This window comes from Culex pipiens, chromosome 2 (genome assembly GCF_016801865.2).
Source record: "Culex pipiens pallens isolate TS chromosome 2, TS_CPP_V2, whole genome shotgun sequence".
NCBI classification, from domain to species: domain Eukaryota; kingdom Metazoa; phylum Arthropoda; class Insecta; order Diptera; family Culicidae; genus Culex; species Culex pipiens.
The window spans coordinates 52,210,678-52,236,403 of NC_068938.1; the positions used below are offsets into that span (position 1 = coordinate 52,210,678).

The 25,726-nt window shown below is 37.4% G+C and overlaps 1 protein-coding gene across 1 annotated transcript; it reads left to right on the forward strand.

The window, feature by feature from the left end:
• The first annotated feature begins 10,020 nt into the window (after positions 1 to 10,020).
• On the forward strand, positions 10,021 to 24,207 carry LOC120419850 (venom protease). Its single transcript, XM_039582688.2, has 5 exons — positions 10,021 to 10,218; positions 14,925 to 15,293; positions 16,074 to 16,182; positions 16,500 to 16,684; positions 23,663 to 24,207. Exons 1-5 carry the CDS (start codon positions 10,116 to 10,118, stop codon positions 24,088 to 24,090), a joined length of 1,194 nt encoding a protein of 397 aa, XP_039438622.1. The 5' UTR covers positions 10,021 to 10,115; the 3' UTR covers positions 24,091 to 24,207.
• Positions 24,208 to 25,726: the final 1,519 nt, after the last annotated feature.

Consider the following 25,726-nt stretch of genomic DNA (forward strand, 5'->3'; position numbering starts at 1 on the left):
TTGAGAAGCGCAAAGCCCCTATTACTCTTCTTCTCTTTAACACCTAAACTCCCATCCATAAAAATATCCCGCGGACTACCAAGCAAGCGAAAAAAGGTGGAACTCCAACTTTGAACAGCTATATCTCGGCTCCCTGTGGACGGATTTTCGATATCTAAACAGCAAAAGATGCGGACAGATCTCTAGATAATGTTGCTTTTTTGAAAAGTCAAAAATAGAGGCGTTTACCCTAAGTTATTCCCGAAACCATAGGAGCAACTTTTTTTCAGCCCTCTTTTTACTACATGTTTTACATGCAGTTATAAATATTCAATGATAATCTATGTCAAATCCATGCCAGAATGATAGATAATGCTCATTTATTATACTCAAGACCATTTTCGGTCCAATGTGGCCACTTTGGAACCGGTCCCAGGTACTCCGGTGAAACCCGGATTACGCTATATTGTGGAGCATTTTCGGGAATATTTTGGTCAAGGCAACATGCATATCACAGTTCATCATTTTCAATATCAAGCTCATTGGTGATACTCAAGTCCATTTTTGGACCAATCTGGCCACTTTGAAACCGGTCCCGGGGTCTCCGGTAAAACCCAGAATATGGCAAATTACGGGATTATTGGAGGACAATTTTTGACAGGGCAATATGGATGTCAAAGATTATCATTTGCAAAATCAAGCTCATCCATGATCCTCAAAACCACTTTTGGACCAATCTGGCCACTTTGGGATCGGTTCCCGGTACTCCGGTGAAACCCGGAATAAGGCAAATTACGGGATTATTTCTGAATAATTTTTGACAAGGCAATATGGATGCAAAAGACCATCATTTGCAAAATCAAGCTCATCCATGAACCCCAAAACCACGTTTGGACCAATCTGGCCACTTTAGGACCGGTTCCCGGTGCTCCGGTGAAACCCGGAATATGGCAAATTACGGGATTATTTCTGAATAATTTTTGACAAGGCAATATCAATGTCAAAGATTATCATTTGCAAAATCAAGCTCATCCATGAAATCCCAAAACCACTTTTGGACCAATCTGGCCACTTTAAGACCGGTTCCCGGTACTCCGGTGAAACCCGGAATAAGACAAATTACGGGATTATTTCTTAATAATTTTTGACAAGGCAATATGGATGCAAAAGACCATCATTTGCAAAATCAAGCTCATCCATGATCCTCAAAACCACTTTTGGACCAATCTGGCCACTTTGGGATCGGTTCCCGGTACTCCGGTGAAACCCGGAATAAGGCAAATTACGGGATTATTTCTGAATAATTTTTGACAAGGCAATATGGATGCAAAAGACCATCATTTGCAAAATCAAGCTCATCCATGAACCCCAAAACCACGTTTGGACCAATCTGGCCACTTTGGGACCGGTTCCCGGTACTCCGGTGAAACCCGGAATATGGCAAACTACGGGATTATTTGTAAATAATATTTGACAAGGCAATATGGATGTCAAAGATCATCATTTGCAAAATCACGCTCATCCATGAACCCCAAACCCTCTTTTGGACCAATCTGGCCACTTCAGGACCGGTTCCCGGTGCTCCGGTGAAACCCGGAATATGGCAAATTACGGGATTATTTCTGAATAATTTTTGACAAGGCAATATGGATGTCAAAGATCATCATTTGCAAAATCAAGCTCATCCATGATCCCCAAAACCACTTTTGGACCAATCTGGCCACTTTGGGACCGATTCCCGGTACCCGGTGAAACCCGGAATATGGCAAATTACGGGATTTTTCCGAATTATTATTGACAGGGCAATATGGATGTCAAAGTTCATCATGTTCAAAATTTAGCTCATCCATGATACCCAAACCCTCTTTTGGACCGATCTGGCCACTTTGGGACCGGTTCCCGGTACTGTGGTGAAACCTTGATTACGCTCTATTGTTGAGCATTATTGGGAATATTTTGGTCGAGGCAACATGCATATCAAATTTCAAAATTTTCAAAATCAAGCTCATTCGTGATTCTCAAGACCATTTATCTACCAATCTGGCCACTTTGGAACCGGTCCCGGAATCTCCACTGAAACCCGGAATAAGGCAAATTACGGGATTATTGCAGGTCAATTTTTGACAGGGCAATATGGATGTCATAGTTCATCATAATCAAAATTAAGCTCATCCCTGATCCCCAAACCGGTTTCGGTTCCCAACATTCCGGTGAAACCCGGAATATGGCAAATTAGTGGATTATTTTTAATAATTTTTGACAGGACAATATGGATGTCAAAATGTATAGTTTTCAAGATCAATCTCAACCACGAATGCAATTTCTTTTTTTTTCGATATGGCTATTTTGGCAGATGACTGCGGCAATACCAAGATTTTTTTCAAATAACGGGGCTCTTTCAGCAAAAAAAAAAATTACTAGCCAATGTGGATGTCAAAATGAAATATGATGAACTTGTAAACTCAAATTGGCTGATCAAAAATTGCTCTAAAAAATTGCAACAATCCCGTAATTTGCCATAATCCGGTTTTCACTGGAGTACCGGAAACCGGTCCTGAAGTGGCCAGTTTGTTTTAAAAGTGGTTTTGGAGATCATGGATGAGCTAAATTTTGAATATGATGAACTCTGAAATCCATATTGCCCTGTGTAAAATTATTCAGAAATAATCCCGTAAATTGCCTTATTCCGGGTTTCACAGGAGTACCGGGAACCGGTCCTAAAGTGGCCAGATTGGTCCAAACGTGGTTTTGAGGATCATGGATGAGCTTGATTTTGCAAATGATAATCTTTGACATCCATATTGCCTTGTCAAAAATTATTCAGAAACAATCCCGTAATTTGCAATAGTCCGGGTTTCACAGGAGTACCGGGAACCGGTCCCAAAGTGGCCAGATTGGTCCAAAAGAGGTTTTGGGGATCATGGATGAGCTTGATTTTGCAAATGATGGTCTTTGACATCCATATTGCCTTGTCAAAAATTATTCAGAAATAATCCCGTAATTTGCCTTATTCCGGGTTTCACCGGAGTACCGGGAACCGGTCCCAAAGTGGCCAGATTGGTCCAAAAGTGGTTTTGAGGATCATGGATGAGCTTGATTTTGCAAATGATAATCTTTGACATTGATATTGCCTTGTCAAAAATTATTCAGAAATAATCCCGTAATTTGCCATATTCCGGGTTTCACCGGAGCACCGGGAACCGGTCCTAAAGTGGCCAGATTGGTCCAAACGTGGTTTTGAGGATCATGGATGAGCTTGATTTTGCAAATGATAATCTTTGACATCCATATTGCCTTGTCAAAAATTATTCAGAAACAATCCCGTAATTTGCCATAGTCCGGGTTTCACCGGAGTACCGGGAACCGATCCCAAAGTGGCCAGATTGGTCCAAAATTGGTTTTGAGGATCATGGATGAGCTTGATTTTGCAAATGATAATCTTTGACATCCATATTGCCTTGTCAAAAATTATTCAGAAACAATCTCGTAATTTGCCATAGTCCGGGTTTCACAGGAGTACCGGGAACCGGTCCCAAAGTGGCCAGATTGGTCCAATAGAGGTTTTGGAGATCATGGATGAGCTTGATTTTGCAAATGATAATCTTTTACATCCATATTGCCTTGTCAAAAATTATTCAGAAACAATCTCGTAATTTGCCATAGTCCGGGTTTCACAGGAGTACCGGGAACCGGTCCCAAAGTGGCCAGATTGGTCCAAAAGAGGTTTTGGAGATCATGGATGAGCTTGATTTTGCAAATGATAATCTTTGACATCCATATTGCCTTGTCAAAAATTATTCAGAAATAATCCCGTAATTTGCCATATTCCGGGTTTCACCGGAGCACCGGGAACCGGTCCTAAAGTGGCCAGATTGGTCCAAAAGTGGTTTTGGGGTTCATGGATGAGCGTGATTTTGCAAATGATGGTCTTTTGCATCCATATTGCCTTGTCAAAAATTATTCAGAAACAATCCCGTAATTTGCCATAGTCCGGGTTTCACAGGAGTACCGGGAACCGGTCCCAAAGTGGCCAGATTGGTCCAAAAGAGGTTTTGAGGATCATGGATGAGCTTGATTTTGCAAATGATAATCTTTGACATTGATATTGCCTTGTCAAAAATTATTCAGAAATAATCCCGTAATTTGCCATATTCCGGGTTTCACCGGAGCACCGGGAACCGGTCCTAAAGTGGCCAGATTGGTCCAAACGTGGTTTTGAGGATCATGGATGAGCTTGATTTTGCAAATGATAATCTTTGACATCCATATTGCCTTGTCAAAAGTTATTCAGAAACAATCCCGTAATTTGCCATAGTCCGGGTTTCACCGGAGTACCGGGAACCGGTCCCAAAGTGGCCAGATTGGTCCAAAATTGGTTTTGAGGATCATGGATGAGCTTGATTTTGCAAATGATAATCTTTGACATCCATATTGCCTTGTCAAAAATTATTCAGAAACAATCTCGTAATTTGCCATAGTCCGGGTTTCACAGGAGTACCGGGAACCGGTCCCAAAGTGGCCAGATTGGTCCAAAAGAGGTTTTGGAGATCATGGATGAGCTTGATTTTGCAAATGATAATCTTTTACATCCATATTGCCTTGTCAAAAATTATTCAGAAACAATCTCGTAATTTGCCATAGTCCGGGTTTCACAGGAGTACCGGGAACCGGTCCCAAAGTGGCCAGATTGGTCCAAAAGAGGTTTTGGAGATCATGGATGAGCTTGATTTTGCAAATGATAATCTTTGACATCCATATTGCCTTGTCAAAAATTATTCAGAAATAATCCCGTAATTTGCCATATTCCGGGTTTCACCGGAGCACCGGGAACCGGTCCTAAAGTGGCCAGATTGATCCAAAAGTGGTTTTGGGGTTCATGGATGAGCGTAATTTTGCAAATGATGGTCTTTTGCATCCATATTGCCTTGTCAAAAATTATTCAGAAATAATCCCGTAATTTGCCTTATTCCGGGTTTCACCGGAGTACCGGGAACCGGTCCCAAAGTGGCCAGATTGGTCCAAAAGTGGTTTTGAGGATCATGGATGAGCTTGATTTTGCAAATGATAATCTTTTACATCCATATTGCCTTGTCAAAAATTATTCAGAAACAATCCCGTAATTTGCCATAGTCCGGGTTTCACAGGAGTACCGGGAACCGGTCCCAAAGTGGCCAGATTGGTCCAAAAGAGGTTTTGAGGATCATGGATGAGCTTGATTTTGCAAATGATAATCTTTTACATCCATATTGCCTTGTCAAAAATTATTCAGAAATAATCCCGTAATTTGCCATATTCCGGGTTTCACCGGAGCACCGGGAACCGGTCCTAAAGTGGCCAGATTGGTCCAAACGTGGTTTTGGGGTTCATGGATGAGCTTGATTTTGCAAATGATGGTCTTTTGCATCCATATTGCCTTGTCAAAAATTATTCAGAAATAATCCCGTAATTTGCCTTATTCCGGGTTTCACCGGAGTACCGGGAACCGGTCCCAAAGTGGCCAGATTGGTCCAAAAGTGGTTTTGAGGATCATGGATGAGCTTGATTTTGCAAATGATAATCTTTGACATCCATATTGCCCTGTCAAAAATTGTCCTCCAATAATCCCGTAATTTGCCATATTCTGGGTTTTACCGGAGACCCCGGGACCGGTTTCAAAGTGGCCAGATTGGTCCAAAAATGGACTTGAGTATCACCAATGAGCTTGATATTGAAAATGATGAACTGTGATATGCATGTTGCCTTGACCAAAATATTCCCGAAAATGCTCCACAATATAGCGTAATCCGGGTTTCACCGGAGCACCGGGAACCGGTCCTAAAGTGGCCAGATTGGTCCAAACGTGGTTTTGAGGATCATGGATGAGCTTGATTTTGCAAATGATAATCTTTGACATCCATATTGCCTTGTCAAAAATTATTCAGAAACAATCCCGTAATTTGCCATAGTCCGGGTTTCACAGGAGTACCGGGAACCGGTCCCAAAGTGGCCAGATTGGTCCAAAAGTGGTTTTGGGATTTCATGGATGAGCTTGATTTTGCAAATGATAATCTTTGACATTGATATTGCCTTGTCAAAAATTATTCAGAAATAATCCCGTAATTTGCCATATTCCGGGTTTCACCGGAGTACCGGGAACCGGTCGTAAAGTGGCCAGATCGGTCCAAACGTGGTTTTGGGGTTCATGGATGAGCTTGATTTTGCAAATGATGGTCTTTTGCATCCATATTGCCTTGTCAAAAATTATTCAGAAATAATCCCGTAATTTGCCATATTCCGGGTTTCACCGGAGTACCGGGAACCGGTCCCAAAGTGGCCAGATTGGTCCAAAAGTGGTTTTGAGGATCATGGATGAGCTTGATTTTGCAAATGATAATCTTTGACATCCATATTGCCCTGTCAAAAATTGTCCTCCAATAATCCCGTAATTTGCCATATTCTGGGTTTTACCGGAGACCCCGGGACCGGTTTCAAAGTGGCCAGATTGGTCCAAAAATGGACTTGAGTATCACCAATGAGCTTGATATTGAAAATGATGAACTGTGATATGCATGTTGCCTTGACCAAAATATTCCCGAAAATGCTCCACAATATAGCGTAATCCGGGTTTCACCGGAGTACCTGGGACCGGTTCCAAAGTGGCCACATTGGACCGAAAATGGTCTTGAGTATAATAAATGAGCATTATCTATCATTCTGGCATGGATTTGACATAGATTATCATTGAATATTTATAACTGCATGTAAAACATGTAGTAAAAAGAGGGCTGAAAAAAAGTTGCTCCTATGGTTTCGGGAATAACTTAGGGTAAACGCCTCTATTTTTGACTTTTCAAAAAAGCAACATTATCTAGAGATCTGTCCGCATCTTTTGCTGTTTAGATATCGAAAATCCGTCCACAGGGAGCCGAGATATAGCTGTTCAAAGTTGGAGTTCCACCTTTTCCTCGAGCATGGGAGTTTAGGTGTTAAAAAGTTAACTTTGAAAAAGTAAATGCTAAACTCTCCTTTTAGTCGGCTGAAAAGCAGTAGAAAAAAAACCTCAAATTATGAGCGCGCGGCTTTCGTTGAAACTTTGATCGCTGGGACATGGTCCCAGCGGTTGGAGTTTTAAGGGGGGTCGTGCCGTAGGTTCTTAATCGCGACTACTTAAACTATTGTGTTATCAATCAAGATTTTGTAACGTTTCTTAAGGCAAAAATATAAAACACTTACGCTTCTATGAAAATAATCGACTTTTAGTATGTTTATAAAATTGAGAAATTCTGTTTTTGGTCACGGGTAAGTAGGGAAAATTCTCATATTTTTGGCAGCTTGCTCCTGAATCCATCAAATTAGCTGATTTTCACTATTGAAACAACTTATTTTGCACAACTTTTTATAGAAACTTGCTATCTCACTTCCTATAGAGCTTATTATCACTCGATTGAAAACGCTTTTTATGAGCTGTAATTGAATGTCAAAGTGCTGATATGGCAACATTAAAGGCACGCTGGAATTAGATGCTGTTCCCATACACAGTAAAAAATAGTGTCAATTTGGCAGATGCAATTTTGGAAGGTTGAACACGACCTCTTCAATGTTGTAATTTTACCTCAACTTACTGGAGCGAATCACCCATAGGGTTAAAGTACCACTAATAAAATCAACAGCAACAAAAATTCGAATTTGTTGAGATCGTTCTTATTTGTCTCTAATTATTTTACTGCATTTTAATTTTTATTAAATTTTCGTCGGTGAAGTATGCCATCAAACCCTTTCCCCTTCCAAATCCGGATATCTAGGAGTTCTCAGGCATCTCTATAGGATATCCAATCATCACATCCCTCCCCACTTCCCCTGTCAGTTGCAAAGTAACCGCCGATCTTACAAGTCGCATTCTCAACGCCAGTCCGCAGTTTGTGTGCGCGTTGCCGCTTTTTTAAAATGTGCACCGTAGACAAAAACAGCGTGGTTCTGGTTTTTTGTCAACTCCAAACCCAACCAAGCCCAAAACTTGTAAAAAAAATCCTCACAGACCTTCAAGTAAACCAAGATAACTTGCGAGCATTGCAATTATGCAATAGAAGAAGAATAGCCGTGTTGCAGTTCGCCGACTCAGCAGTGGCCTCGTCCATCATCGACAAACCTCTGGTATATCAGGGTTGCAAAATCCCGATTTACCTGGACAACAACGCTACGGAAGTTCGTGTGCTTGACCTACCTCTAGGCATAAGCAATGACGACGTAGTAAAAGTGATTAGTAAATACGGCGAAATTTTGACCATCGCCAACGACCGCTGGATTAACTTTTCCCAGGAATCCCAAATGGAGTTCGGAACCTGTGGATGTTGCTGAAACAGCCAACGCCGAAATCAATCACTGTAAACAATGCTGCTGTAACAGTGACGATTATAGGCAAAAAATCACTCTGGTAACAATGTTCTACAAAGTTGTAGAGCAGACAATTACAAAAATTTTGATATATAGACATAAGGGGTTTGCTTAAAAACATCACGAGTTATCGCGATTTTACGAAAAAAAAGTTTTGAAAAAGTTGGTCGTCATTGATCATGGCCGTTCATGGTTACCCTTGACAGACACAGACGACAAAACAAAGAAAAACGCAAAAAGTAACTTTTTCAAAACTTTTTTTCGTAAAATCGCGATAACTCGTGATGTTTTAAAGCAAACCCCTTATGTCTATATATCAAAATTTTTGTAATTGTCTGCTCTACAACTTTGTAGAACATTGTTACACTCTAAAAAATAACCCTGCAAAGTTAGAAAAAACACGAAATTTTAAAATGAAAATTTTTGTTCTAAATGAAAAAATGACCCTTCTGGGTCAATGTAGATTCGAAAAGTACATTAAATTTCCCATTTAATGACATGTTCCAAAAATTTTTACAGTCGTGTAACGGAAAATGGGAGAATTGTTAAAACTTTTTTAGTGTTTTTTTTCGATGAAAAATGCGTTTTTTCGGAATTCTGAGTAGGGGAACAGCATCTTATTCCAGCGTGCCTCTAATGTTGGCAGGTCAGAACTTTGACATTCAATTAAAGCTAATTAAAAGCGTTTTCAACAGAAATCGAGTAATAAATAGCTCATTAAGAAGTGAGCAAGCAAGTTTCTATCAAAAGTTTTGCAAAATTAGTTGTTTAAATAGTGAAAATTAGCTAATTAGATGGAGTTAAGAGCGAGTACTTAACCTGCCAAATATACGAGAATTTCCCCTACGCTATCAAATCGGGCATCTAATTTTACATAAAAGTCCCTTTGACACCAAATTTCTATCTCATCACCGTTTCAGGCTGCAAATTATTGAAAAACACCTCTTTTTTCGCATGTTCAAAAATGGAAGGGATCGTACCGCCCCTCCGTCACGAGATATCAAAAAACGGATCTCGGATTCGTGATCAGGGACAAAAGTTACCCCTTAGGACAAAGTTTCACGCAAATCGAAGAGGGGTCGGGGCAACTTTTCACGATTTCGTGTGAGTTGGTAGAGAATTACACCCATTCAAACATTAAATCAAGCTCATAGTTAAGTAAAGAGGAAGGTTTTTCCAAGGGCGACAACCTACGGCCTGGTCCTGCATTAGAAAATCCAATAATGTCTCAATATTGGCATCGTGCAGACGATAAACGCCCAACAGGGAGGGCATCGTTGCGTATCTTCCTAAATTGAAAAAGATCAAACGTGCATATTGTGCATATGTAATCTAAAACCATAAAGCCCAATTTGCAGGTTTCATTATCAACTAGTTGCGAGACAATGTTGTGATCTTGCAGAAAAATGAGCAATTGAAATAAGCATCCCTCCCTCGCAAAGCGCTTTACGCCACAACCAGCCATTTACCTTCGGGTGGTCGCGCTTAAATCGTTGGCGCGCGCGCTTTTGGACAGGTGGAGACATCTATTGTTTGTTGCCCCCATCATTGGCGAGCACCGTGCGTGCGTGGGTGACTTACCTGCTGTGAGCTTCCTCCCATCATCATTGATCATCATCATCACCATTTCCATATGGAAAATGAGAGTGAAAATTCAACTCTCGCTCGACTTGTGGTTAGTCTTGTTCTAGATTCGATTGAAGTTGGTCGCCCGCGATCCGCGAGTGTGCTTTTTGGACTGGCTATAAAATTTAAAAAAATTCAAAATGTGGAAGATGATTAGCAGATTCAACAACGCCAACGGTGGAATCCGGCTGCAACTGCTGTTTTGCATTCTAACAATCAGTCTGGAACTGCAACAAGTTTACGGTAAAAGTGAAAGTGATTTGGAAGGGTAGTTTTTGGCTGAACAGCCAGTCGTTGCCGGCTAAAAGTTGTTTTTGACAATGGACACTTTTTTTTCGGCGAGGTAGTTAATGACTGCACTTAGAATTGGTGCTCCAAAACGAGGCCAACCGAAACCATTTGTGAAAAGAGGACATAGTGAAATGTGTTTTTATACGGACTGTGTCAGGAATTGTGGGGATTGTTATGAAAAGTGAAGAAAAAATAGTGAATGGGAATTTTGTTTTAACTGCCACCTGACATTTGCGGAATGAATGCAGAAATAATGCTCCGATATAGAATTTTGTCTTGAATATAAAAAAAATATCACATGTTTATAGAAACGAGATTAAAGCAATCAAGTATAAAAACATTTCAGATTCTGCCAAAAATCTTAGAAATAAGAATGAAACTATTTTTTGCGCATTTAAATCAACTAAATTATTTTAAAAAATCGAAGCGTTGATGCAAAAGGTTCAATCCACTTCCAAAAATGTGAAAAATTTAAATTACATTTTCTGTTCAAGTTAAAATTGGGAAGATTCAAGGAAGATCTGTTCAAAGTTGAAAATAATACTGTTGGATCTAACCGGGACGTGGTGTAGGGGCAAGCGTGGTTGCCTCTCACCCAGTCGGCCTGGTTCGATCCCAGACGGTCCCGGTGGCATTTTTCGAGACGAGATTTGTCTGACCACGCCTTCCGTCGGACGGGAAGTAAATGTTGGCCCCGGACTAACCTAAAGGCTAGGTCGTTAGCTCAGTCCATGTGTAGGAGTCGTCTCCCTGGGTCCTGCCTCGGTGGAGTCGCTTGTAGGCAGTTGTACTCACAATCCAAAGGTCGTCAGTTCGAATCCCGGGGTGGATGGAAGCTAAGGTGTAAAAAGAGGTTTGCAACTGCCTCAACAATCAAGCCTTCGAACACCTAGTTTCGAGTAGGAATCTCGCAATCGAGAACGCCAAGGCAATGCTGTAGAGCCAAGCTTCCCTGCACCGTGCGGTACACGCGGTTCAACTGTACCTCGGGTTTGCTTTGCGCCTGCTTTGTTCGGTTTACACCCGTACCCGACTCACACGAACCGAGGGTATTTTGGTTCATCGTACCAGCACACCACGACACCTTCGGTTTGCCGCGTCGGTTTTGTGTCTGGCACTCACCCATGGCATGAACCCGGTATATGAGCCAAGGTGCTTCACTCGTTACGAGCCGAGGGACGTGCCGTGGTACGCGCTGGCGGTACAAAACGGGTTCAATACCACGACACGTACCACGGCACGCTGTGTTCATGCCATGGGTGAGTGCCAGACACAAAACCGATGGGGCGAGCCGAGAGTGTCGTGGTGCGCTGGTACGATGTACCAAGATACCAATACAAAAATGGGTTCAGGCACGTACCGAAGCTAGAAAACCAAACCCGCGGTGTGCGTTGGCACTGGCGCATGGGAAGCTTGTGTAGAGCGAATAATTTGATTTTTTTTATTTGATTCGTTTGAGATGGAATGAATTCCCATCCTTTTTTGTTATTGTTGGAAAATCGGAGAGCAAAATATTTAAGTTTGATATATTTGAGTTTGATATATTTGATATATTTCATTTTAAATATTAGCATTTCTCTAGATTTTCCCAAAATGCAAAGATTTTCATGAAACTTTTTCCATTGATTCCTTTTGTTTGAATGATTTGATTCTTCATACAAGTCTCTATACAAATTTGGGGACTGTAAAAAAACATGAAAATATGTAAAAATCTGTGTCTCTAGAAAGGATTTCATTTTATTTTAAACATTTTATCACATAAACTCAATTTTGACAAAAAAAAATTCCAAATAAGTGTCCAACCTCCTTAAAAAAAAATTCGATAAGTTATGATTTTTTTTACAATTTTGCTTTTGTTGATCCGACCTTTGGTTGCTGAAATTCATTCTTGCAAAGATAAAAAAAGATCAAAAATTTGACATTAAAAAATAATTGATGATATCTAGGAAACCATTGATCCAATTTTCAATGTTAAAAGTGAAACCTCGGTGAAAATTTCTCAACACCCAAAAAAAATCAGATTTTTTTTAATCTTGACTTTTATTTTAAAAGGGGCCTAAATCATATTATTATATTGTGTATTTTTTATATCTTTCAATACCACTTAAATAGTAGTTTATGCAACAAGTTGCAAAAAGAGGATTTTTTCAGCACGAGTCGTACATTTATCTAACGAGGTTCACCGAGTTAGATAAATACGACGAGTGATGAAAAATCAAGTTTTGTAACGAGTTCCATACAACGTTTTTTGCAATTCCAAAAAACACCCTTTGGACAGAATTATAGGACAAATGTCCATGCATTGACTCAATGAATCGTTCAAATCAAAAAAATGTTGAAAAGTATAACTTTTCCTAACAAGTGCTGAAAAGTTCAACTTTTCAGCATCCATTTCAGTGCTGAAAAGTAGAACTTTTCAGCATTTGTTTTGAGAAGGGTTACTATTCGATTCTGTTATTTTTGGTACAGAAAAGTAGGCTGTTTCGTCGTTCAAGAATGACAGGAAAAGTAAGTAGTTTCACGACGGAATTGCAAAAATATATTTAAAGCCCAATCTCAACATAACCTGCATTAATTTTGTTTTCAAAAATTAGGCAAAATAAAATTACTTATAATGCAAAAAAGTTGTACCAGCAAACGAAATTCGTCGAAATATTATTTTTTGAACCATAGATCAGTGATTAACTTTAAACTTGAAAAAAATAATACTTCTGAGCAATTCCAGTTCAAATCGGGATTTTTTTGGTACTTTTGTACCCGACCCTCTCCGATTTCAATGAAACTTTATAGACGTGTTATCTTAGGACTTTATAGGAGACATTTTTGTGTATATGGAGCCAATTGTACTCGGAAATAACATTTTAAAAGGGCGTTAGTTATTTAAATATTTGTGTAGTATGTAATTTAAAAATTATTATATCTCAAAGCCGTTGCATCGTATCAAAAAGTGGTCCAAGACAAACTTGTAGGAAATTGGACGGGCTTTCTGAAAACAAATACACTGAAACAAAAATTCAAGCCGCTTTTATGAGATTTTTAGAATTTTAAGCTTATGAGTTAAATTTTAAGGTGCATCAATCGGATTCAAACGTTATTTAGAACTTCCGAACCCTCGTCAAATGGACAAGGACGTTCTTCAGGGCGGGGCTTGTCGACTCAAGCTGAGGGACCTCGCGCTCGGCTAGCCAACGCAGAAATGGGTCACCGAAGCTCAGCAGAGCTAACACCTTCCAAATGCCTATGCGAGTTATTTGCATGTTATAGAATATAGATCTAAAAAAAAAATACATGGAAACAACTCAATTTGTAAGAAGCGGCCGCGTGGTCCCGTTTGGTTGGTTGAACACACACACACACACACACACATGTTAAATTTTAAGGTGATCTCATGATTTTTTTCGTTCAATTTTTTTGAGGAGCCTACACAGAAAAAAATATGTGAATTTACTCGACACGGAAAAAAATAATCACATGTAAACTCAGTTGATGTAAACTTGAGATTCGATGTAAACGGTTGAATCACACGTAAAATCATGTTTTTTACGTATAACTTGTTGCAAATTTACATCAAATTGCATGTAAATTTAAATGTTCAATGACGTGCAAAAGTGTTACATCATAAATGATGTAACATTCGGAAATATTTTTTTGTGTGTAGATGTCACAAAAAGACTCACGAAAAATGCAGGATGGTATGTCTATCCTAAAATACAAAAATCATATACTAAAACTGTTTTTTTTAAAGTGGTCTAAACGTCAAAATTTTCAAAAACCGATAGTAGGAATCGATTCTGTAGACATAAAAGTCTCCATATTGACCATTGTCCTATGTCCAATCCTTGTAAAGATACTGCGGTTTTAAAAATAAAAATGATGAAAAAAATGGTTTTAGACTTGATTTTTCAATCTCGTAAATATTTTTACCGGAGAGCTAGTCCAATTTCTCACAAGTTTGTTTTTGACAGCATTTCAATTGGATGTGAAGGCTTACAGATATAAGCTTTATTACATAGCTCATAACTGAAAATAGAATATTTTTTTCAGTGTGGTAGAAACCTGGATATTAAATAAGCCTACGTAAATATAGAGTTATCTACACACAAAAAAAAATCCGAATGTTACATCATTTATGATGTAACACTTTTGTACTTCATTTAACATTTAAATTCAAATGCAATTTGATGTAAATTTGCAACAAATTAAACGTAAAAACATGATTTTACGTGTGAACCAACCGTTTACGTCGAACCTCACGTTTACATCAACTGAGTTTACATTAATTTTTCCCGTGTCGAGTAAATTCACATATTCACATGAATTGCGTGTACGTACACGAAAAAGATTGAGGTTAAATTTTGTACCCTCCAGCAAAACAAATGGCGTGCTAGTGTGTGTGAGATCGGGCTTAGATAATTCTTTTAAAACGAGTCAAAGACAAACTTATGAGAAATTGGACGTTAAAAATATTTACGGTACTGAAAAATAGAATAGAAATGGGCAAAAACCACCAAAAATCTTTTTTTTCATCATTTATATTTTTAAAACCACTGTGGTTTTGAAAAAGTAATCTGGATTTCTCTTTTTTTGTAAAATTCACCTCATATTTTGAGAAGATTTGAGTTTTTTTTTTTCAAATCCCCTGAAATCTTTTCTTCTAGCACATTCCATCGTGGAAAGCGAATCCACCGGAACCAGCAACTCGGCAGCGTTCCGCGGAGGAACGACAGCTTCCGGCTACGAACCCAAGTCCTTCTACCGGATCAGCTGCCCGGGCCAAAGCGAGTGCGTCCCACTGGCCGATTGTCCCGAGTTGTTGCTGGAAACGGCCCGCCAGTGCTACCGGGGGGACTTTTCCCTTTCGTGCGGGGTGAACGAGCTGGAACCGCACGTGTGTTGCCCGAGGACACCGAACCGGTTCGACGACGACCGGAACGGCGAGAACGTTGGTTGTGGCAAGAGTATCGTCCAGGGTGACTACTACAACGGGCTGGGAGCGTTCCCGTTTGTGGCGCGGATCGGGTTCAAGAGTAAGTTGGGGAGTTCTAGATCTCGGGGTCAGTTTTGGCCGAAGGTTGTCAGACCAAGTAGCAGATCATATGGGTTACACGTGGTTATGTAAATCAGAGCTCAAATTGCCGCTGAATAATTGCCATTTTACAACGGTTTTCTCTATTGTGTGAAGCTAGGAACTTCATTGAACATTAGACCACCATAATTCACTGCCGTGATGGCTGGCATGCCCGGCATGGGCTTTGTTGTCTGCTGGAATGTTGACCGGTAAATTTGCATAACTGTATCATGTCAACAGTGAATTTATGGTCTATTGACGGAATTAGGTGCAATTAAATTTGCGTTTTATGTGTTTTGTTTTTCAGACAATATTTCCTAGATTTTTTTTAAATAGTTTTATCCAACTTGTTTTTCAAGATTTTTACAACTTTTGATGGTATCTATAAATTTGTGCATAAATAATCAAGTCTTAAGACAAGACTGAATCTTGAAGACTCATACTTTTGACACTTTACAAACAAAGTTCCTTATAAATCATTATCAGCTCTAGAACTACATTTTGTTCTTTTAAACTGTATTAACACAATATTCAAATATTCTTTTCTTCTTAGATAATAGCATGATCTTGAAAATAATACTCTTAATCAGGATTTTGGAATACAATGAACATTATCAAAATTTGAAACCAAATCAAAACAAAGATTTTAGTCACGCTCTGAAGTATATAATTTGTATCATTTTCACAGTCTGTTTACTGCAATCTTTCATCGCATATTTTCCCAAACCATTTTCGCCAGATACCAAAACAGGATCGTTCATCTATCCGTGCTCCGGTTCAATCATCGCCCGCCAGATAATTCTAACGTCCGCCCACTGCGCCCTGGCCAAAGCGGACAGCCATCGACTGTAAGTATCTGTAACTTTTTCCCCCCTAGTCCTACTATCTAATAAAATATGTCATGACCAACCGTCGCGATCGTTGCGTAACGTGCAAATAATTGTAACGGTGGCGACCCAGTCACATGGAAAATTTGCGCGATCGTTCGTTATGATCTACATCAAAGAGTGGGGTGTAAAGGGAAAACCCCCCGAAGCCCATTTTCAAGGTTGATGGGGATTTAAGTACAGCCTCCGACAAACTGGGAGATCGCCATCAGAGCGCGCTGTCACGAAATCGATTCTAAACGCTTTGCATTGATGTCCGTCCATGTTGTTGTTTTCAGGTCTTCGGTGAGAATTGGGGACTACGACACACGCACCGATCCGGACTGCGGAAATACCGGGTTCTGCGCACCGGCAGCCATTAATCACGCCGTCAGCCAAATTATTGTCCACCCGGATTATGTGGACGGGCAGTATCACCATGACATTGCACTGCTGATTCTGCGATCTCCCATCAACTACACAGGTAACAATTTGGAATCAAACCTTTCAAAAATAGTTTTAAATTTTAAACATTTCTACTATTTCATGAAAATTAATATTTAAAAAAATATCCTGTTAACCACGTCGTGTTGGAATTACCATTATCATGCCTTACTTTTTTGCTCATCTCTTTAAATCAAATTTTAGGTCTGTTTTAGAATCAAAAAAATGTGGCGATGATTCAATTTGTAATGCAATTTACGCAGCTTTTTTTATATCGCATTTTAAGTAAATTCGAGCTAAAAAAATATTTTGTTTACTTTTTCGAATTACAACGCTTTGTGTTATCAGTAGAGTTAGTGAAATTTCACGATTTCGCGGACAGCGTGAAATCCGCGATATTTTGCTTTGTCCGGAAAATCCCGTAAAATTTTATGTTTGTGTGAAAATGTTACGATTTTTCTCAAAATATAATATCAAACCCAAAAAGGAATAAAAATAATGTTATGAACAACTGTAAAATTGAGCAAGTGAATGCCCTGGTTTAATTACTAATATAGGGTTAGTTTACGGGAGCGAATGACCCATTGCAAAGTTCGCCTAATAAAATAGACAGCAACATAGGGTTAGTGATTTTTGACGATTTCGTAGACGGCGTGAAATTCGTGAAATTTATCAATTTTCCAAACCATTTTTTTAAATAACTACTTAATAAATATTTCATCCAAAAGAGTATTAAGAAAAAAAAATTAAAAAAATAAAAAAATAAAAATTTTTTTTATTAGATTTCAATTAAAAAGATGAATATCTATATATATAAAAAATTTCGACGGTTTTGTTCGAACGCGAATCAATTCAACACGGCACGTCAGATCGAGGTGGTCTTTGTTGCGTTGGGTTCGTATAAGTCCAAGGAAGGTTCTTACGCCAAAAAGTAACAAATTTGGCCACTCTGGAACCGATTCCGGAAAATCTGCAGATTGTATGGGAAAAGCTACGTAAAATCAAATTTTGATCACAGGAGGCTGAATAAGCAAAAATGTTAAAAACGTCAACAAACGAAAAAAGGCAGAACGAAGTTTGTCGGGTAAGGCTTGTATATATATATGAGCAGTTCTCTACGGAATCGGTCTTTTTTCTTTAATTTTAATTTTTGTATTTTTTAATCCGGCTGAAACTTTGTTGGTGCCTTCGGTATGCCCAAAGAAGCCATTTTGCATCATTAGTTTGTCCATATAATTTTCCATACAAATTTGGAAGCTGTCCATACAAAAATGATGTATGAAAATTCAAAAATCTGTATCTTATGAAGGAATTTTTTGATCGATTTGGTGTCTTCGGCAAAGTTGTAGGTATGGATATGGACTACACTGAAAAAAAATGATACACTGTAAAAAAAAATTGGTGATTTTTTTATTTAACTTTTTATCACTAAAACTTGATTTGCAAAAAAACACTATTTTTAATTTTTTTTATTTTTTGATATGTTTTAGGGGACATAAAATGCCAACTTTTCAGAAATTTCCAGGTTGTGCAAAAAATCTTTGACCGAGTTATGAATTTTTGAATCAATACTGAATTTTTCAAAAAATCGAAATATTGGTCGCAAAAGTTTTTCAACTTCATTTTTCGATGTAAAATCAAATTTGCAATCAAAAAGTACTTTAGTAAAATTTTGATAAAGTGCACCGTTTTCAAGTTAAATCCATATTTAGGTGACTTTTTTGAAAAAAGTCGCAGTTTTCCATTTTTTAAAATTAGTGCACATGTTTGCACACTTTTGAAATAAATATTTTTGAAAAGCTGAGAAAATTCTCTATATTTTGCTTCTTGGGACTTTGTTGATACGACCTTTAGTTGCTGAGATATTGCAATGCAAAGGTTTAAAAACAGGAAAATTGATGTTTTCTAAGTCTCAACCAAACAGCCCATCATTTTTCAATGTCGATATCTCAGCAAGTAATGGTCCGATTTTCAATGTTAATATATGAAACATTTGTGAAATTTTCCGATCTTTTCGAAAACAATATTTTCAAAATTTTCAAGTCAAGACTAACATTTCAAAAGGGCCAAACATTAAATATTACGCCCTTTTAAAATGTTAGTCTTGGTTTAAAATTTTTGAAAATATTGTTTTCGAAAAGATCGGAAAATTTCACAAATGTTTCATATATTAACATTGAAAATCGGACCATTACTTGCTGAGATATCGACATTAGAAAATGGTGGGTTGTTTGGGTGAGATTTAAAAAACATCAATTTTCCTGTTTTTAAACCTTTGCATTGCCATATCTCAGCAACCAAAGGTCGTATCAACAAAGTCCCAAGAAGCAAAATATAGAGAATTTTCTCAGCTTTTCAAAAATATTTATTTCAAAAGTGTGCAAACAAGTGCACTAATTTTAAAAAATGGAAAACTGCGACTATTTTCAAAAAAGTCAGCTAAATATGGATTTAACTTGAAAACGGTGCACTTTATCAAAATTTTACTAAAGTACTTTTTGATTGCAAATTTGATTTTACATCGAAAAATGAAGTTTAAAAATTTTTGCGACCAATATTTCGATTTTTTGAAAAAATCAGTATTGATTCAAAAATTCATAACTCGGTTAATGATTTTTTGCACAACCTGGAAATTTCTGAAAAGTTGGCATTTTATGTCCTCTAAAACATATCAAAAAATAAAAAAAATTAAAAATAGTGTTTTTTTGCAAATCAAGTTTTAGTGATAAAAAGTTAATTAAAAAAATCACCAATTTTTTTTTTACAGTGTATCATTTTTTTTTTCAGTGTAGTCTGTATCCATACCTACAACTTTGCCGAAGACACCAAATCGATCAAAAAAATCCTTCAAAAGATACAGATTTTTGAATTTTCATACATCATTTTTGTATGGACAGCTGCCAAATTTGTATGGAAAATTATATGGACAAACTAATGATGCAAAATGGCTTCTTTGGGCATACCGAAGGCACCAAAAAAGTTTCAGTCGGATTAAAAAATACAAAAAAAATCGAATGACCGAAATCCTAGAGAACTGCTCATATGTCAAGTTGATATGAACCATTTGAAGAAATGTTCAGATTTTTGAGTTTTTTAGAAACTAACTAAATTTAGTAATATTTTCATTCGCTGTATTAAAAATTTTACTGCTATTTTATTTGAAAGGTATAGTTTTGAAAGAAATTAAAAGAATCAAGCTTTGTTTTATTCAAAATAAAATGAAGAGTATTTTTTATCTTTGGAATCACATTTTAAAAACATTTTATTTATTTTTGGGCCTGTTTAATTTTAACGATATTTGTTTATTTGGGTGGATGATTCACGTGAAAGTTAAAAGTGCTACTTTTTTGTTTTGTTTTCTCATTTAGAATAGAAATTTAGATTTTGTTATAAATTATGTTATTTTTACAAATTAATTTTAAATTTATTTTTTGAAAAGTGAGCTAAAACCTTTGAAAAATATGTTTAATGGGCTAAATGTCGCAGAAAATTCAATTTATTTTACTCATTTTGACTGGACAAGATTGTTAAATCTTGCTTTGATATGAAATTCAATAAAATGTAAAATGATATAACAGAAGCAAATTAGCGAAAACATTTTAGCTTTATTAGTCGAATATTAAAAGAGCAGTTCAGTAAATGAGAATACGCGTGCCCTACATTTTGTTTCAAAATATATATAGAGCCCATCCATAAACCAGAAGATTTTTTTTTTTTGTTTAAATTAGGCTGGTACACATTTTATTTTAAGTTTTTGTCCCCCCCCCCCTTCAATGTTGAGCTGAAAAATCATCGGGCAAAATTTTTTTTTTATAACATTTCAATATTTCAATGAAAATTTAAGTACAATCAGTTGTGTATATTCGCAAAAAGTTTTTTTTTTTTGCAAAAAAATTTGTTTTCGTCAAATTTTTGAAAACTAATAATTGAAAAACAACTGAAAAATGTTAAATTCATTTTAAAACACTTTTTCCATGCAAATGTTGAAACTATGGCTTGTTATTTCAGAATTTATAATTTTGATATTCACCCCGGTTTATGGTAAAAAAAGTGTCCACGAGGTTCATGGATGGTCCCTAAGAAAGTTCATTTTTCGTGTGATTTTAAAGCCTTTCCTCAGTTGAGCATGAGCATGAGCATGAGCATGGTTGACTGCCAATGAGCTGCTACTCCGTTATTGACAGATCAGCTGAAGTTAAACAATGAATCAAAAATGATCAGTGGGAGCCAACCATCCGTTCACTGTTTAACCCCTGAAGATCCCGACTTTATTAGTCAATACCGGCGCCCTCCCAAGAAGCCTGCAGTTCAACAAAAGGGAGGAATGTTAGTCCGATAGTTGAAGTTGCAGACTCATCATGCACATAGTTTTTCGCTATATACTTGTTGATACCGCTTGAGACCGTTGAATCCACAGCATCTCCTTCAAGCATCACGTGATTATTTTTTTTTTTTGGGTTAGTAGGATAAGGTATTGGCTTTTCGATGCCTCCCGAGCTACGATGCTATGGGGAGGACTTTCATAACAAACCCGTCGGCGAGCCTTCCGAGCAACGATGCTATGGGAAGGTCTTTCTAATTAGCACACCAAAACACTCGCGCACAGGTATTTAAATACTGAATAAATGTAATTTTTCATCACGATTACCCAGACGACATTGATGATATAGGAAGGACTTTTTTACAGTCATTTACAGTAACACTTAAACTTATTTTAATGCAACAATTCACACGACGTCGTGCCTCCCGATCAACGATGATGTAGGAAGGACTTGAGCAAGCCAATCAGGAAGAAACACGAAATAAAATTCTTTTCTTTTCACACACAATGCCACATAATTGACCGCGCGTCACCACTCAACAAATTGAACTGATTTTTTCTGCTTGTGGGCAAGCCAACCAGGATGAAACACGAAATAAAATTCTTTTCTTTTCACACACAATGCCACATAATTGACCGCGCGTCACCACCCAACAAATTGAACTGATTTTCTTCTGCTTGTGGGCAAGCCAACCAGGATGAAACACGAAATAAAATTATTTTCTTTTCACACACAATGCCACATAATTGACCGCGCGTCACCACCCAACAAATTGAACTATTTTTTTCTGCTTGTGGGCAAGCCAACCAGGATGAAACACGAAATAAAATTCTCTTCTTTTCACACACAATGCCACATAATTGACCGCGCGTCACCACCCAACAAATTGAACTAATTTTTTCTGCTTGTGGGCAAGCCAACCAGGATGAAACACAAAATAAAATTCTTTTCTTTTCACACACAATGCCACATAATTGACCGCGCGTCACCACCCAACAAATTGAACTGATTTTCTTCTGCTTGTGGGCAAGCCAACCAGGATGAAACACGAAATAAAATTCTCTTCTTTTCACACACAATGCCACATAATTGACCGCGCGTCACCACCCAACAAATTGAACTCATTTTAAAGCCTTTCCTCAGTTAGGTGAGAAAGGCAAAATTTATGTTCCAGAAATATCTTTTAACTAACATATCCATTTCATGTACGTTAAACAATGTTTTAATTTGAGACATTTATATTACATTATTATTCTTTAAAAGGTCGAACATTCGAAACATTTGGAGTAAAACAAACCAGAGGCTTCAATTTGCTTCTAAATCACTTCACCTTGAAAACCACCATCACTGCCTTCATGGCAACACAATTTTCTGTAAATTGTTGCTCATTTTGAAAGAATTTATCGAAGGTTTTTTAATTTGCAGTTGTAATGCATAATGCTCTATTTTTATTTTTGTTGTAGAGGTTTTCACTGAAACAAGAATATTTTAACAATACATAAAAAGATGGTTAGATCATAGTTGAACCTTGTAAAAAACTATAAATTAGCGCTTATTTTTTTAAAATTAAATTGCTTTCATATAATTGCATTTATTAAGTGATTCGGCAAAAAAGGAAACAACACATTTCATCTTAGTGTTGATTTTTGCGTGTAATGGGCATTTTTATTTTACGGGTTGATGTTATGATTTTTTCAGACGATAGATAAGTCGATAGCAAGCCTTCTGTCAAGTTCAGAAATTGATTTTAGTTGATCAGAATTTGTTTAAGTATTAACCCATTTCACCTTTTTAATCCTGATATCCATTGCTTATGTGAAGAATCTTATTTTTGTCTATTTTTTTCTTTAAAATTTAAATAGTGTTCAAAAACAAGATAATAAATACAAAAAAAAATTAAAGCATTTGTTCTCGTAATGGGGAAATCAATCTAAAATTAACTGTTATACAAACTTTAAAACCCAAGAATATATTAAAATTCTAACTCTCAAGCCCTCAAAAAATATGGAATGGCAATTTAACTCGCTGGTTCTCGGGCATGACTTAAGCAATCGAAACAATTATTTTTTCTAGTGATCCAAGAACTTTGCAGAACTCAATTTGATTAAATCTATAATTTTTGCGATCAAAAACATCGTTCCAACTTTTTTTAACGAGTGAAAAAAAATCGTCGAAAATTCCGCGGAGGCAGTCGTTAAAAAAACAAGTTGGAACGATGTTTTCGGTCGCATAAATTACAGATTTGTTCTAATCAAGTTCTGCCAAATTTTAGAATCATCTAGACATTCTCAGAAATCACTGGAAACAAGAATCGTCCCGATTGGTTGAGTTGAGTTGCCCGAGAACCAGCGAGTTGAAGTTACCGTGCCAACTTTTTTTGGGAGGCTTGGGCGTTCCAGTGTTAAAATATGGCATTAAATTTATGTTTAAGTTTAAAGCCTTTCAATGTTCATAGAATTTTCAAAGTACCACTGGGTTCATTGGAGATGACCTGTCAATGTCGGAAGCAACCCGTACACGGAAGCTAACCATTTCGAGGCCCCTCTCTGTCCACTGACCGTGAAAACGTATTTTGTCCAACCATGTAGGGGGACCATCCCACCGCGCACTGTTCTCATGCGTGTCACTAATTAAGCACCACAAAATTAGAATAGCCAAACGTTTTTCACCTATAGCTAATGTCTATTGTGTTTCAGTGGCCGCCCAACCGCTTTGTCTCCACCGAAGGCGCCAAGATCTGACCGTTGGCCGGCGGGTACAAATCATCGGCTGGGGTAAACTGTCCACCAGCGGAACCAAATCGCCCGAGCTGCAATCGCTGGAGGTGCCGCTGACGTCCTGGGACCAGTGCGTCCGTGCGTACTCCTCCACGGGAGCGCTCCAGTCGACCAAATCCATCGAGGGCGAATGGATGTGTGCGGGGGGTGAAGGTCGCGATGCGTGCCTGGGCTTTGGAGGGGCACCACTCATCATCCGCGATGGAGCTACCAAGAGGTACGCCCAGATCGGGATCATGTCTTTTGGAGCGGAAACTTGTGGCGCACTCAACATGCCCAGCGTGTACACCTCGATTGCGCATTACGCGCACTGGATCGAGTCTAACACGCCGACGACCTTTGTGTGATTTTTGATGGAGCAGTCGGGGCCGGTGATAAGTTATTATGTGCGTGTTTTTACTATATTTATATGGATGATGATGATGAATACGTAATAATAAAGTGCTAATTCTACCAGTTATGGACTCGACATTGTTTCATTGTTGACTTTTTTTTTATGTTATTTCTTTGTATCTGACTTACTTTATGCAAGGAAGCAATAAAAAGTTAGATTTCAAGTCACTATTTAAGAAAATAAATAAATAAGAAAAATAAAGCACTAACACATGATATTTCTATTTTATTTTATTTCTTTCATTTCTATTTTCGATAAAATGTTCTAATAAATCAATTTATATTAACTTTTCACTCTTATTTCACAAAGATGGATTGACCTATCCAAATAATTATCCGGATAATGCTACTTCCTTAACATTTTAATATGAAATACCTTTATTTTTGACCCTACATTTGTTCAAAAACAAACTGAAAATTGAATATTTTTATGCTACAATTTCAAAGGCCGATTTTCAAAACTTTAATTCAAGAAATTATAAAATCCAAATGATGGTGTTTCACAACAGAGTTTGATTTTTATTTTCTATTTTAAGGATTTTTCTTTAATTTGGGCTTACGAAATAAAAAGTGAAAATCTTTATCTCAGATTTCAGTCCATTTGGTCAATCCAGTCCTGAGATATCATGGAACTTGTACATAAACATTGGGTTTCCAGAAAAAAATGATTTGTGTGGCAAATTTTCAAACTTTAATCTCATGAAAACATGAAACATCTTAGTTTACCATTCAGAATTGAATTTATGTTGGGCTGTTGAAACCATTTAAACAATCAAGAATTCCGATTTTGTCAAAATTTTTACAACCCTTCGTTTGACACTATCCCAAAGTTTTGCCTATCTCTTGAAAATTGTGAAAAACCTTCTAGTTCAAACTGCGATATCTCAAGAACCACAAATCGTAGAAGGTTGATATAAATATAATCTTAAAGAAAAATGGACGTCATTTTTTTTTATTAAGCATTGTTTTCAGTGTGAGTTGTGCAAATGAAGGCCTGATTTTCATGATAATCGAGATTCTGGCTTGTTTTGATGGTATGTATCAATAACCACTAAAAAACTGAGATTGATCAGAAAATTTCAACAAAAAGATTTCAATTTTGCACCATGAACGTATGAAAACCTATGTGGTGATCACAACACATTAAATAAGTCTGAAAGCTAAGTGAACTAGTTGATGCGCCTTGAAGTATACTTCCGTTAGTAAAAGTGGTGAATGGTGTTGGGCCTATTTAAGAGCGTATATATATATATTTTCAAATACAACTGTGGGCCAGCTTTTTTTTATTTTAAGAAATTGCCTGCAGATTATATTAATGCATGATTCGAAATCCGGTCACTTAGTAGCATATCATTTTCGTTATAGCTGACAAAAAATCATGTAATAAGTTGGAAATGTTGAAATATTATCAGGATGTAGTATTAACAGTCGGTTTTAAGAGAATGCATGCAAAATATGTCTTTTCTAACAGTTTTTTATCAGCATTTGAAAATTAAAATGACTTGTTGTGCTTCGAAACCCGGACACTGATTCGAAATCCGGACACTTTTGCTTCGAATTCCGGACACTCGTTTTTGCTAATAAATCGCA

Coding starts and splice junctions, on each gene's coding strand:
- LOC120419850 (XM_039582688.2), top strand. CDS start 10,116: ATGTGGAAGATGATTAGCAGATTCAACAACGCCAACGGTGGAATCCGG. Junction 10,219..14,924: donor GGAACTGCAACAAGTTTACG/GTAAAAGTGAAA, acceptor CTTTTCTTCTAG/CACATTCCATCGTGGAAAGC. Junction 16,183..16,499: donor AAAGCGGACAGCCATCGACT/GTAAGTATCTGT, acceptor TGTTGTTTTCAG/GTCTTCGGTGAGAATTGGGG.